General features: G+C 45.2%; 1 protein-coding gene across 1 annotated transcript; it reads left to right on the top strand.

The window, feature by feature from the left end:
- The first annotated feature begins 267 nt into the window (after nt 1-267).
- Nucleotides 268-9939, top strand: LOC111141283 (ISL LIM homeobox 1). Its single transcript, XM_022493734.1, has 6 exons — nt 268-295; nt 1160-1349; nt 4114-4373; nt 6182-6468; nt 7609-7776; nt 9823-9939. Exons 1-6 carry the CDS (start codon nt 268-270, stop codon nt 9937-9939), a joined length of 1050 nt encoding a protein of 349 aa, XP_022349442.1.
- Nucleotides 9940-12292: the final 2353 nt, after the last annotated feature.

The following is a 12292-nucleotide window of genomic DNA, read 5'->3' as shown; positions in this document are numbered from 1 at the left end:
AGTTTGAGTAAGAGATAAGGAAGAGAGGTGCCGGAGCCGCGCCGAGTCTGCCGCCGCCGCAGCGCCTCTGCTCCGCCAGCTCCGCCGGCTTAAATTGGACTCTCAGATCCGCGAGGGCGCGGCGCAGCCGGGCAGCGGCTCTCTCAGCCTTGGCAACCCCAGGGGCCACTATTTCCCACTTAGCCACAGCTCCAGCATCCTCTCTGTGGGCTGTTCACCAACTGTACAACCACCATTTCACTGTGGACATTACTCCCTCTTACAGATATGGGAGACATGGGAGATCCACCAAAAAGTAAGAGGCTCTTTTACCTTGTGGGGCTCGGTGTGCTGTTCTTGTGCGGGGGTCTCTCTCAGGCACGGGTGCCAAGGGCTCTTTAGAGTTGGAGTCATTGCCTGGAGAGAGAGAAAAGGTGGCTTTTTCTCGTGGCCGCCACGCCTGCATGCTTGCTGTCGGTTCTCATCTTCGGGAAACTGGTCGTACCTGGTGTTTTGAGTTCGCCGGTGTGCCCTCCAAAACCATAGCCTTCTGGGGCTAAGAGGTGATTTCCTCCTTGGGAATCTTGAGCTCTCCGAGAAGGTTATTCTGTTGCAAAGGTCTGCCTGTACACACAATACCCGGAGATGTGAATTAGCATTAGACTTGCAAAAGAGAACGAGTGACAACTGTATTGATGTCTGCTCTTACTAACAATATCCAGTCCTATGTGCTATTTAACAGCCTGCTTCATGGAAAATATCAGCGTTTACTTAACCCTTCTAGTCAAAACCTTTTCTTTGACTTATCCATAATCTTTCCCAATGATTACGGCAAAGAGGGAGGAGGGAGGAAAAAGAAATACAAAATGAACGGGTTTGATTGCGTGCTAGACTTAAAAATGTAGACTATTCAAAAATGCGTTTTACATATATTCCACCTCCTTTTTAAAATGAGTCAGGGTTTTGATGGCACACTTCAATTACCATCCCAAAGTGCAATACTCTTAAAACAAAAAAACAAAAACAAAAACAAAAACAAAAACAAAAAAAAAAAGAAGAAGAAGAAAGAAAGGGGGGGGGGGACTCCCAGAGTACGCCCTATAAGAGAACGACACTAAAAGTGTGTTTATCTCTGTAGGAAGTAAACGGTTAGTCAATCATGTATTTATTTTCATTTCAGAAAAACGTCTGATTTCCCTATGTGTTGGTTGCGGCAATCAAATTCACGATCAGTATATTCTGAGGGTTTCTCCGGATTTGGAATGGCATGCGGCATGTTTGAAATGTGCGGAGTGTAATCAGTATTTGGACGAGAGCTGTACGTGCTTTGTTAGAGATGGGAAAACCTACTGTAAAAGAGATTATATCAGGTACGCCATTTACATTGTTTCCTTAATTTTGTGAGATTTCCGTGTCTCTCTCTACTCTTTTCTTATTATTAGATGTGGCTTTGTCTTTTTGCGAAGTATGCCTTAGTGGGAGTCTAGTGTGCAAAAGTTACCCTTTAAGTATGTTACATAAATTATTCTGTTTATCTCACTTTTTAGGGGGCATCCCCCCACAAACTCAGTAGTGGTTTTCATAAATTGTGTGGTGTTGAAGCTTGTTTAATTGCTCTTGAAATTTGTGATGCTGAAATTATTTTCTTCTTTCATCCTTCCTCTTCCAAAACAAGCAGAAATTCAAAGATGGATAACTTGGGCTTTCTAAACTTTCTTTTGTAAAGGTTGGTTTTATTGTATCGTGCAGTGTTTTTCCCTATTCATTTATTTTTATAGTTCAGTGTTTTATTAGTAACTTACAAATTTTGTGGAGATGTCAGTGCAATAGGCAAAATAAAAGTTTGACCTAAGGATGTTTAGAAGTGCACTTTGAAAGTGCAAATAGAAATATTGCCCCATTTATTTTTAGGGTAAGAGTCCTTTCTTGGAAAATTTCAAAACCAACCCAATATTCCCTGCAAAAAGACTGGAAATTTAATCTTTTTAAATATTAACCCTTTGGTGACATCTGACTATCTTTTCTTTCTTATCTTATCTGAGCTGATGAATTAGAGCAGATCGAATTGCCCATCATCTGTCTATGAACAATTGGTATATTTAGATAATTGAACAGCTTCCTTTCTCACATTAAAATCTGGTAACTGATAAAATGAGCGAATTGCCCATATTGACAAGACTAAAACCACATAGGGGACTTTGAGGGTTTTTTTTTTTTTTTCCTTTCAGCTTATTTTGTGTCTAAACTTCATGCTTCACAAATCTCAAGTTTTCTCTGACCTGTGTATATACATATGTCAGAAATTTCATTTTCTGCCTTAGGAAGCCAGTAGAATTCCTAAAGAAAATTTTATTGTTTTAATAACAAACAGAAGAGATAACACCTTCACTATTATATTAAATGGTATCAAAATATTATATATTTTTAAAATTTCTTTAGTGGCTATTAACAAGTAATTAGCTTTTGTAAGTTATACATTTTCTGGAGCTGAGAAGTGTAGTCAAGAGTTAAGAATGTGGTCACAATTTTTACCTATTCAGTCCGGCACTTTTTCTTACTGTAAAATCATGAAATAGAGAGTATAGTCTTGATAGGTAAAGCTGAACAGTGTGTGTAAGGGTTTATTAATACTTTGTGGGGTGGGGGTGGGAAGGAAAGGAGAGTGGGAGGAAAGAGGGGAAGTGGGGAACTGGAGGAAGGGGGAGGGATTTTCCAAATTGTTTGGTCACAGGCAAGGTAAAGTCCTCCTATGAAATGGAAGATCTCACAAAAAGTAGGCGGAGGGAGGAAAAACTTTTGAATCTACCTTCTAACCTCTGACAAATGAGCCGTTTTCATTGTTTACTTGATGAGTGTGTGAACTCCGTATTCTGGAGAGGGAGCGCTCACTTTGCACCTCTAGGACTATCTTTCCTCCTGCGGAGATAGCGTTTTCCTCAATTGCATACGGACCTTCATGTAGCCAATTTCATGTACACATTTGTAGAAGGAGCCAATCGCTTTCGCCTTTTACCCTTCTCCCTCTCTCTCTCTCTCTTTCTCTCTCAGTTTTGTGCCTATGTGTGTGTGTATGTGTGTGTGTTTGTGTGTCCCCCTTCGAACTCCTATAGTTGTAAAAGCAGAACAGAGACATTATTTAGGTCTGAACACCCTGCTTTCCTTGGGGGAGTGAGGTGCCCTCCTCCCATTTTGTGTGGATCTTTTCCTCTGGTCCATTCTCTGTAGGAAAGCTCCTACTTCTGTTATTACTGATACATGGAGAGGAGGGGGGTCAGGGCAGTGCCACCTAGGTGGAACCTACAAGGATTGTCCCTTGGTAAGGAAAGGTCAGGAGTGAGGAGGACCTTAGAAGTGGGTCTTTTCATTCTTCTGGCTGGTCATGGTTCTCAAGCACACTGAAATAGAGTTAGATGCTTGAACAGCTTGAAAAAAATTGAGGGAGCAGGAGCAGATTTTAAAGATGATAAAGGAAGAATGGAGAGGAAACTTTCTGTTAACACTGTTGCCCGAGAAAAAATCTGTAGTTGGGGAAAAACTGCAACATCTTATTGTGCAGAAGGGGATCTGGAAACCCTCGGAGGTTTCATTTTGTTACTCTGCTTGCGCATCTGTGTATTTTTACAAATGAGTGGAGGGACAATCTTCTCCCCTCACCTCTCTTTCTCTTGGAAGGACTTTTTGTAGCAGTTTTAGAGACATTTCTAGCAGCAGAAATTGGGGGATAAGAAGGCAAAAGTGTGGGGCCAATGACTACCAGAGTCCCCCCTCACTCCTTTCTGCCAAGATCTGCAAGGGTAACCCCGGGACTGGGCTAGAACAGAGGTCCAGGTTTCCAGCACGTCAAACATTTTTACTTTGGGGGTGTTCTGAAGTAAGAGCTACAGTTGGTGACACAGAGGTTCATAGGAAAGAAAAACAAAAATGGGAGAGGGTAAAAGAAAGGGAGAAGAGAGAGAAACTTAATGATTTCTTTCCTCCCATTCCCAGCCAGTCGGCTAACGCTGACTTCAATGTCCCAGGGCAGTGTGGCCCTGGGTCCTCGGCAATCTTGGGCGGGGGCAGCGCCGGCTTTAAGTGATCCCCTCTGAACCCCTTTCTGTGTTTTCCCCCCGGTTCCTGCCCGGCGGCGCGCAGGTTGTACGGAATCAAATGCGCCAAGTGCAGCATCGGCTTCAGCAAGAACGACTTCGTGATGCGCGCCCGCTCCAAGGTGTACCACATCGAGTGTTTCCGCTGCGTGGCCTGCAGCCGCCAGCTCATCCCTGGGGACGAGTTCGCGCTTCGGGAGGACGGGCTCTTCTGCCGCGCGGACCACGACGTGGTGGAGAGGGCCAGCCTGGGGGCCGGAGACCCACTCAGCCCTCTGCACCCGGCGCGGCCGCTGCAAATGGCAGGTACTCCTTGCCCGGAGGGAGGCCGGCCCGGGGAGGCTGGTGCTAGGCTAGGCCAGGGCGCACCCAGTGCGCGGGTCACCGCGGCCACCTCGGTAGCCACAGGGCAGTCGCTGGGGCCGCTGCCAGCAGTTAAAATAAGTGTTCTGGGAGCAGTTTGCGCCGTACTTTGCTCTTTCGTGCACGATTCAGTGTCTCCCCAGACCCCCCTCCCCAGCACATCTGCTCCTCTGCATGTATAAATATGGGTACACATGAATGTACATCACTTGTGCATACACGTATGTACACATCCAAACAGTACTTCCAGCTCACCTTGGCCTCCAAACCGCGGCTTACCGAAAATGGGCTTCAGCTCCCGGCCAGGTATTCTTCCTGCCGCTGCCTAATTAAAGGGGTGGAGCTCTGGACCCCCAGAGCTTCCTCCTTTAACCCAGTGAAGGAAACTTAGGTGGTCCTAAGTCATTTAGCCTTTGAAATCCTCTTTCCTTGCAACTGCCCCACACTCTAAAACATTTTTAAAGTTTATTTTTATCCTTTTGTGAAAGAATGGATGTGAAAAGATACAGTCTTAATAACTGCCCGCCATTGCACAGAGCTGTAATTTAAAACTGTCAACAAGCTAATCTGCAGTAATTGCCTTTTAAAGGGAGCCTGCCTCTTTCAACCATTCGTTCCATGTGATTTGGTGAGAATTTCATCTTCAGGCCTGTCGCTGTAACACTAAATGGACCCAGTAGGTTTTGACCTGACCCTAGGGGTCCTGGAAGGTGCAGGATTTGTACCATACATTTCAGAGAGCCCTTTCCCCAAGAAGGAGAGTAGAAACAGGACAAGGCTGGCCAGGAAGAGGAGCTGCATGAGAAGGCAGACAATGTTTCCAAACCTTACTTCCCCTGAGGACTAGATCTACTCCTCAGGAATAGATCTACCTGGTGCATTTTTGAAGTATTAATTTTTACTAAACACTGGTGGTGAGGAAACAGATCTGTCCACTCTACTTTTTCAGAGGCTGTAAGACTTCTGTTCTGGAGGATATATGGCTAGCTTGCACAGGGGCAAAGCCAAAGTGGCAATTTCTGTTCTATGCAACCTGTGCTCTGCTTGTGGGGAAACACAGAAGAGGTGGAAATATTGGGAAGAAGTCAGGAGACAGAACACTTCCCAGCTATCATTTATCTAGAGCCCAGGCAGCTCAACAGTTTCAGTTTTCTTTTGCATGGGGTCAGCCCATCTCAGGAACAGCCAGGTAGATTTAGGTAGTAAGAAAATCAAGGACTGAGGTTATGGCCAAAATACTAAATTTCTTTAGCCCCTTGACACAGTTGCCCTCTCCGGACTGAAGTTCAAGGCTTTCTGGCATAATTCTCTTTGATCTTTGCATTAGAGACCTCCTGGCTGGTATAGTGTCTCTGGCTGACATTGGGGTGTTCTCCATTTCCCCTTGTACTATCTGTGCCTGTTGTCCAAGAGTCTGGAGGTGGTGGGTACTCGTGTAACCTAGGCCCAGTCTGGGTATGAGGACAGGCAAGGATGGAGGAGAAACAATGCTGAATGATGCTGCCCCTGAGACCTGAGACCTGAGCCCCTTTGCTAAGGCTGTGTTGACAAGAGCAGGGTTGGAGGCAGCGTTCTGGGCCTGAATTACTCAGCATTGGCCTCTCAGATTAGAGAGCCAGGTATTATTCTCCCGTTTGCTTCCCTGGTTGTTACCTCTGCCGTGAGGCTGCAAAGCACTGGCCATTGACCGGGAGCAGCACGGGAGGGCGAGAGATGCCTGGCCCGCGCTCACCGCGCCCCTTGCCTTGCAGCTGAGCCCATCTCCGCCCGGCAGCCAGCCCTGCGGCCCCACGTCCACAAACAGCCCGAGAAGACCACCCGCGTTCGGACTGTGCTGAACGAGAAGCAGCTCCACACCTTGCGGACCTGCTATGCCGCTAACCCCCGGCCAGACGCACTCATGAAGGAGCAACTGGTGGAGATGACGGGCCTCAGCCCCCGCGTGATCCGGGTCTGGTTTCAGAACAAGCGGTGCAAGGACAAGAAGCGGAGCATCATGATGAAGCAGCTCCAGCAGCAGCAGCCCAACGACAAAACTGTGAGTGGCCCTTGGGGGTGCGGGACCTGGGCGGGGAGCAGGGCTACGCTTAAGGTGCAAGGGGCTGCCCAGGTTGGCCTGCACGTGGGTTCCGTCCTGCTCTGGGGCAAAAGCTGGGAGCCCCTTACTGCCTCTACCCATGCCCAAGGGAGAAGCAACTGGCAAGGGCGGCTGCTGAGCCCTGAACCTCCACCCCCAGCCCACGTAGGTGGGCTTATGCCCTTCAACCTTGCCCCCACCCCACCCCGGGACCAGAATAAGTTCTGGTCCTGTTTTGCCAACATTCAGGTTGTCAGTTCCTCAAGCACCAGAGTGAGAGACTCCTCCTTGGCTCCCCATCTAATTCAGGGGTCGGTGGGTGGGTCACCCTGGCCATTGACCTCCTGGGTGTGCCCCTTGACTCTGGGCAAGGCCTGCCTTAGCACCTTCAGACAAGTGAGGTCCACCAGGGCGACCTATGACGACAGGGCACCCTCTGCTCTAGGTCAAGCCCAGGGCTCCATAGATCCATGGCAACACCCACTCCACAGGATTTCTGGTTGCGTTAAACTAAAGAGGTTCTTTTTTTTTTTTCTTTTTACCACTTTAGCCCTATTTTTAAATGCCATAAAACCCCCGCTGTCATTCAACTTGGCAGGCCAGCCAAGCCTGGGCCGGGGCACTTTTCAAGTTGGTGAGTGTGTAATAGCACACAATAGCGGCCAGACCCAAATGCTTGGGGTGGGGGTTGGCTCTGTGAAGAGAAGTGCCTGGAGAAAGTGTAACTGAAACTGCCCAGAAAACCCACCGTGTTTAGAGGCTGCAGCTTTCTACCGCTGTGATGCCATAGTCCGTGGAGGCAGATGGGAGGAGCTGGGATGAGCTAGCTGTGAACATAAACGGAAAGGAGAAAGTCAGAATAGAATTTAGTTTAATAAGGTCCAAGCAGACCGACGAGTCCCACCCACAGAAGCAGAAAAACCATATAATAAAACAAAACTGAACTCCGGCTAGTATCCATACATGCAGCAGATTAACTGAGTCAATAATGGCCACTATATAGATAAGATAATGCCAGGGCGTATTTGCTTAGCCTGTGCAGACAATGGAGGGAGGGAGTTCGGTCATTAACATGTTGGGATTGGGGGGGCCTATTCACAGAATATCCAGGGGATGACAGGAACTCCCATGGTGGCTGCCAGTCCAGAGAGACACGATGGTGGCTTACAGGCAAACCCGGTGGAAGTGCAAAGTTACCAGCCGCCTTGGAAAGTACTGAGTGACTTCGCCTTGCAGAGTGACATAGATCAGCCTGCTTTTCAGCAACTGGTAAGTGTCAGCTCTCAGAGTGAGGAGGCTGAATCTCTAGCAAAAAGAAGATTCTGGCTTAACTGTCACACCATGAAAGATTCAAGGGGGAGAGGGTGCCTCCCTGACTCCAGGGTTGAAGAGAGATGAAGGAGGTTTGGTGTAGATGAGGCAAGTGCTGAAGGGAAACAAACTTCTTGTGAGTTTTTTCTGTGAGTTCATAATTTGACCATACAGGTTGAATTTTCTATCAACTGGTCTTCTTTGAGGGATAACCTCCAAGGTATCTAAGTACCTAAACATGCATGGAAAGGTGGATGGGGTTGCAGAATCATACATCTTAGACTTTTAGAGCTTGAAAGGACTTTAGAGATCACCTTGTCATTTTGATCAGCAATGAGTAAATTTATTCCCTCTCAGCTCCTAGAGAATGGTGTATTTAAAGACCAAAATCAAGCTGTTCATGTTAATAACCGATGTTGTAAGACATAATCAGTGTTCTTATCAATGGGGAGCAGGCATCTGTCTGAGTACAATTTTCACATGTATCAATAGAGAGTTCAGTTATTTAAAAACATGATGGATACCTTTCATTATTATTATCCTTTTCTGGGACCAACTTCATCTACAACGTAGGCCTACTTTAACATTTGAAGTGTATGAGTTCAGATGTTATATACAGTCACATACTGTGGGCCATGTCTGGCCAAAGGAACATGAGTTCTGCCAATCGGAGAGCACATGAAAACCTGTTTTAGCATTAATATGTTTTACAGACCCAAAGAAGAAAAAATTAACTCACCGTATGCCTACAAAAGGCTTAAAGGTCAAGATAAATAAGATTATTAAATACAGGTACTTTGTGATATGGCATATGTACACATATTTTTTTTTTCTTAAGTGGTCAACAGTCCTGTGGAATCTTTTTCTATAAAACAAGATCTATTCTAAAAACGTGTTCCTTTCTTCTAAAATAAAACTTCAGTTGAGGTTAACTTTTTACCCTCACATTTACCCGGAGAACATTTTCTTTCTCTGTGGCAACAGTTAGGTAACGGGCCAGGGGCAGTAGTTACAAGGACTTGGCCTGGGGTTTACATTTGTAAGTAGACCAGTCTAGAGGCTGGGCAAATTTGAGAAGCCCCTTGACCTCACCATGGGAAAATTTAATAGGATAAAAAGGAAGGTAGACTCTGGAATTAGGAGAAAGAACTTATTTTAAAGTGAGGTTAATCTTATAAGTTATTTGAGCAAAACCTGGATCATAGAAGGCAAGTAAGAGGAGGGCTCAGGGCAGCCAAGTGTTTGTACCTTCTAAAACTTTAGTGTTAGATGAGAGCAGTGGGAGGGAAGCCAAGGCAGGAGGAGGGTGTGGGGGCAGAGTGGAGAAGGAGGTTTCCAACAGCAACACAATACTTTCGGTTTAAAAGAAGGAGCCAGATATTTATAATGCGATGACGTTATAATATATGGGTCTCCTCTCGGAAGGAAGAGCCTGATTTAAAGAGAGAGAGAAAGAGAAAGACAGAGGAAGGCCAAAAGACAGCAGGACCAACAAACAACAAGGAAGAAAGCCCACGCTGTGAACCCTCTGAGGAGTTAATCATTGTTCTGTGGAGCTTTCTCTGAATCTCCTGTCACACGATCTGAGCGATCTGAGCGTGTGTTATGGATTTTCCAACTAGAGAAGAGAGGCTTTGATGCGTAGAGACTGAGAACTCGCCTGCTCCCAGGGCAGCATGTAGCCAGCAGGATAATTTTATTTCGAGCATGCATGGTAGAGTTGCGATGCCATTTTACAGTGGGAAACACATTTGTTCTTAAATAATTTAATGCAACACAATGTTGGGAATTCAGTTTCAGATAAAACAGAGATCTCTTGAAAGATGGGAAAGCGAGAGGATTTCTTCTCAAGTTCTTTTCTTCAGTCATATGTAGATATCTTTATCTGTATATCCATCTACACATGCAAACCCTCGCACATATGGATGCACATATGGCGTGTTTATAATCCTTTAAAGAATACAATCGCAGCCTCCTTTATTCATTTCTCAACCTTCTACACAGGTGAATTTTTCAGAAGGAGGACCGGGCTCTAATTCCACTGGCAGTGAAGTGGCGTCGATGTCCTCTCAGCTCCCAGATACACCTAACAGCATGGTAGCCAGTCCAATTGAGGCATGAGGAACATTCATTCAGATGTATTTTTTTCCCCCCCGTTGGAGAAAGTGGGAAAGTATAATGTTGAACTCCAAAACAAAAGTATTTAATGACCCAGTCAATGAAAACTGAATCGAGAAATGAATGCTCCATGAAATGCACGAAGTCTGTTTTAATGACAAGGTGATATGGTAGCAACACTGTGAAGACAATCATGGGATTTTACTAGAATTAAACAACAAACAAAACCCAAACCCATCATACGCTATCCAATGACCTTAGGAGTACTGAAAAAAAAAAAGACGTTTTTAAAACGTAGAGGATTTATATTCAAGGATCTCAAAAAAAGCATTTTCATTTCACTGCACATCTAGAGAAAAGCAGAAATAGAGATTTTCTAGTCCATCCTATTCTGAATGGTGCTGTTTCTATATTGGTCATTGCCTTGCCAAACAGGAGCTCCAGCAAATGAGCAGGAAGAGAAACTGGCCTCCTTGGCTGAAAGAGTCCTTTCAGGAAGGTGGAGCTGCGTTGGTTTGTGATGTTTTTAGTTGACTTTAATGAGGGGTTAATTGAAATCCTGGGTCTCTTAGCATGTCCTGTAGCTGGTTTCTTTTTTACTTTTGCCCCTCCCCCTCTTCCTCCTCCTTTTTCCTCTTCTTCTTCTTCTTCTTCTTCTTCTTTTTTTTTTTTTTTTTGAGATCCATCCTCTATCAAGAAGTCTGAAGCGACTTTAAAGGTTTTTGAATTCAAATTTAAAAACCAACGTATAAAGCATTGCAACAAGGTTACCTCTATTTTGCCACAAGCGTCTCGGGATTGTGTTTGACTTGTGTCTGTCCACGAACTTTTCCCCCAAAGATGTGTATAGTTATTGGTTAAAATGACTGTTTTCTCTCTCTGGAAATAAAGAGGAAAAAAAAAAAGGAAACTTTTTTTTTTGTTTGCTCTTGCATTGCAAAAATTATAAAGTAATTTATTATTTATTGTCAAAAGACTTGCCACTTTTCATGTCATTTGACATTATTTTTTGTTTGCTGAAGTAAAAAAAAAGATAAAGGTTATACCGTGGTCTTTGAATTATATGTCTAATTCTATGTGTTTTGTCTTTTTTCTTAAAATATTATGTGAAATCAAAGCGCCATATGTAGAATTATATCTTCAGGACTATTTCACTAATAAACGTTTGGCATAGATAAATAAATGCAATGACCCAGGGTCCCTCTTTTATATGTTTACAAGTAAGCCATTAAAATGTCTGAAATTAAGGACTGCATGTGAATGGGTAAACTGACATACAGGAGGTGTGATATTTAATTACAAATAGTTAAGGTTGAATTTGCCAGTTTGTATTTTAATAGTTGAATCAAAAGTGGATGGAACCCTTTGGTTCTCAGCGGTGATGTTACTGTTTTGTTTTGTTTTTTGTTTTGTTTTTAAAATAAGATGCTATTCCCTGTTCTGCTCCCTACCTCTCCTTCCTCCTGTCTCTTTTCTTGCCCTGTCCACCCCACCCAAGTAGGAAGAGGGTCCTGCTTAAAATGGGTTTTTATTTCGAGTCACTATTTTATTTTCTGGGAGTAAGTGCTTTATGCCAAAGTCTCCTGCTTAGGATTGTTGAAATGACCTATATTTCAAGTATAAGCTCTTGCTAAAAGAGAGCCTTTCTGCCTAGTCAGTGAGGTATGACCATTATTTACCAGTGGCTGCTGTCAGCCGATTGAGAAATGCTGCTTTATTTGCGCAGGAAGAGCAGGCCTAGAGGGGAGAGCGTTTTCTCAGCAATTCCCAGACCGGTCAGCGTGTGTCTTTTCTTGTCTCTCTTCCCCACCCCCAACTTGTTTCCAGCCCCCTCCCCTTCCCTTTTTCTCCCCCAACTCTAATTCCCCAAACCTTGGAAGTATCTCGAGCTAGGGCTGAGAAGCCGGTGGAGGCTCCTTGGGGAAAGAGCCTTTTATGGGATGGGGCCGGGTGGAGTGCTCCGCAGGCCCCCCTCCGCGTTTGGACTAATGGGGACTTGCTTTCTAACACTCCCCCCTCCCACTCCCCGCCCCTGCATTTAGCAGTAGTTCCTGAGAGCTAGAATCCGAGGATAGATAAAGGGCCCTGCCCGAAATCAGGCTTCTTGGCGCTTCTTCGTTTGCGGGTGCAGACTTAGGATTTGAGGCTTCACACTGTCGCCTCCACTTTCTCCACCCCGGGATGACACTTTGACTCTTTAGAAACTGGGTTCATTTGTACGCTCCAGTGTCATGCCAGTTTAGGTCTCTGACAATTCTTAATGAATACGAGAGCTAACGTACCCTAATCGTGTGTCCTGTGGCTCGTGCCCCTTCGGACCCCTGACGGGGGGCAGAGCGGAGGCCCGGCTGGAGAC

This window comes from Enhydra lutris, unplaced genomic scaffold (genome assembly GCF_002288905.1).
Source record: "Enhydra lutris kenyoni isolate GAN:26980312 unplaced genomic scaffold, ASM228890v2 scaffoldscaffold5, whole genome shotgun sequence".
Taxonomy (NCBI): domain Eukaryota; kingdom Metazoa; phylum Chordata; class Mammalia; order Carnivora; family Mustelidae; genus Enhydra; species Enhydra lutris.
Note: the sequence above shows the minus strand (reverse complement) of the source record. Positions and strands in the feature narration are given on the sequence as shown.

Coding starts and splice junctions, on each gene's coding strand:
- LOC111141283 (XM_022493734.1), top strand. CDS start 268: ATGGGAGACATGGGAGATCCACCAAAAA. Junction 296..1,159: donor CATGGGAGATCCACCAAAAA/GTAAGAGGCTCT, acceptor TTTTCATTTCAG/AAAAACGTCTGATTTCCCTA. Junction 4,374..6,181: donor GCGGCCGCTGCAAATGGCAG/GTACTCCTTGCC, acceptor CTTGCCTTGCAG/CTGAGCCCATCTCCGCCCGG.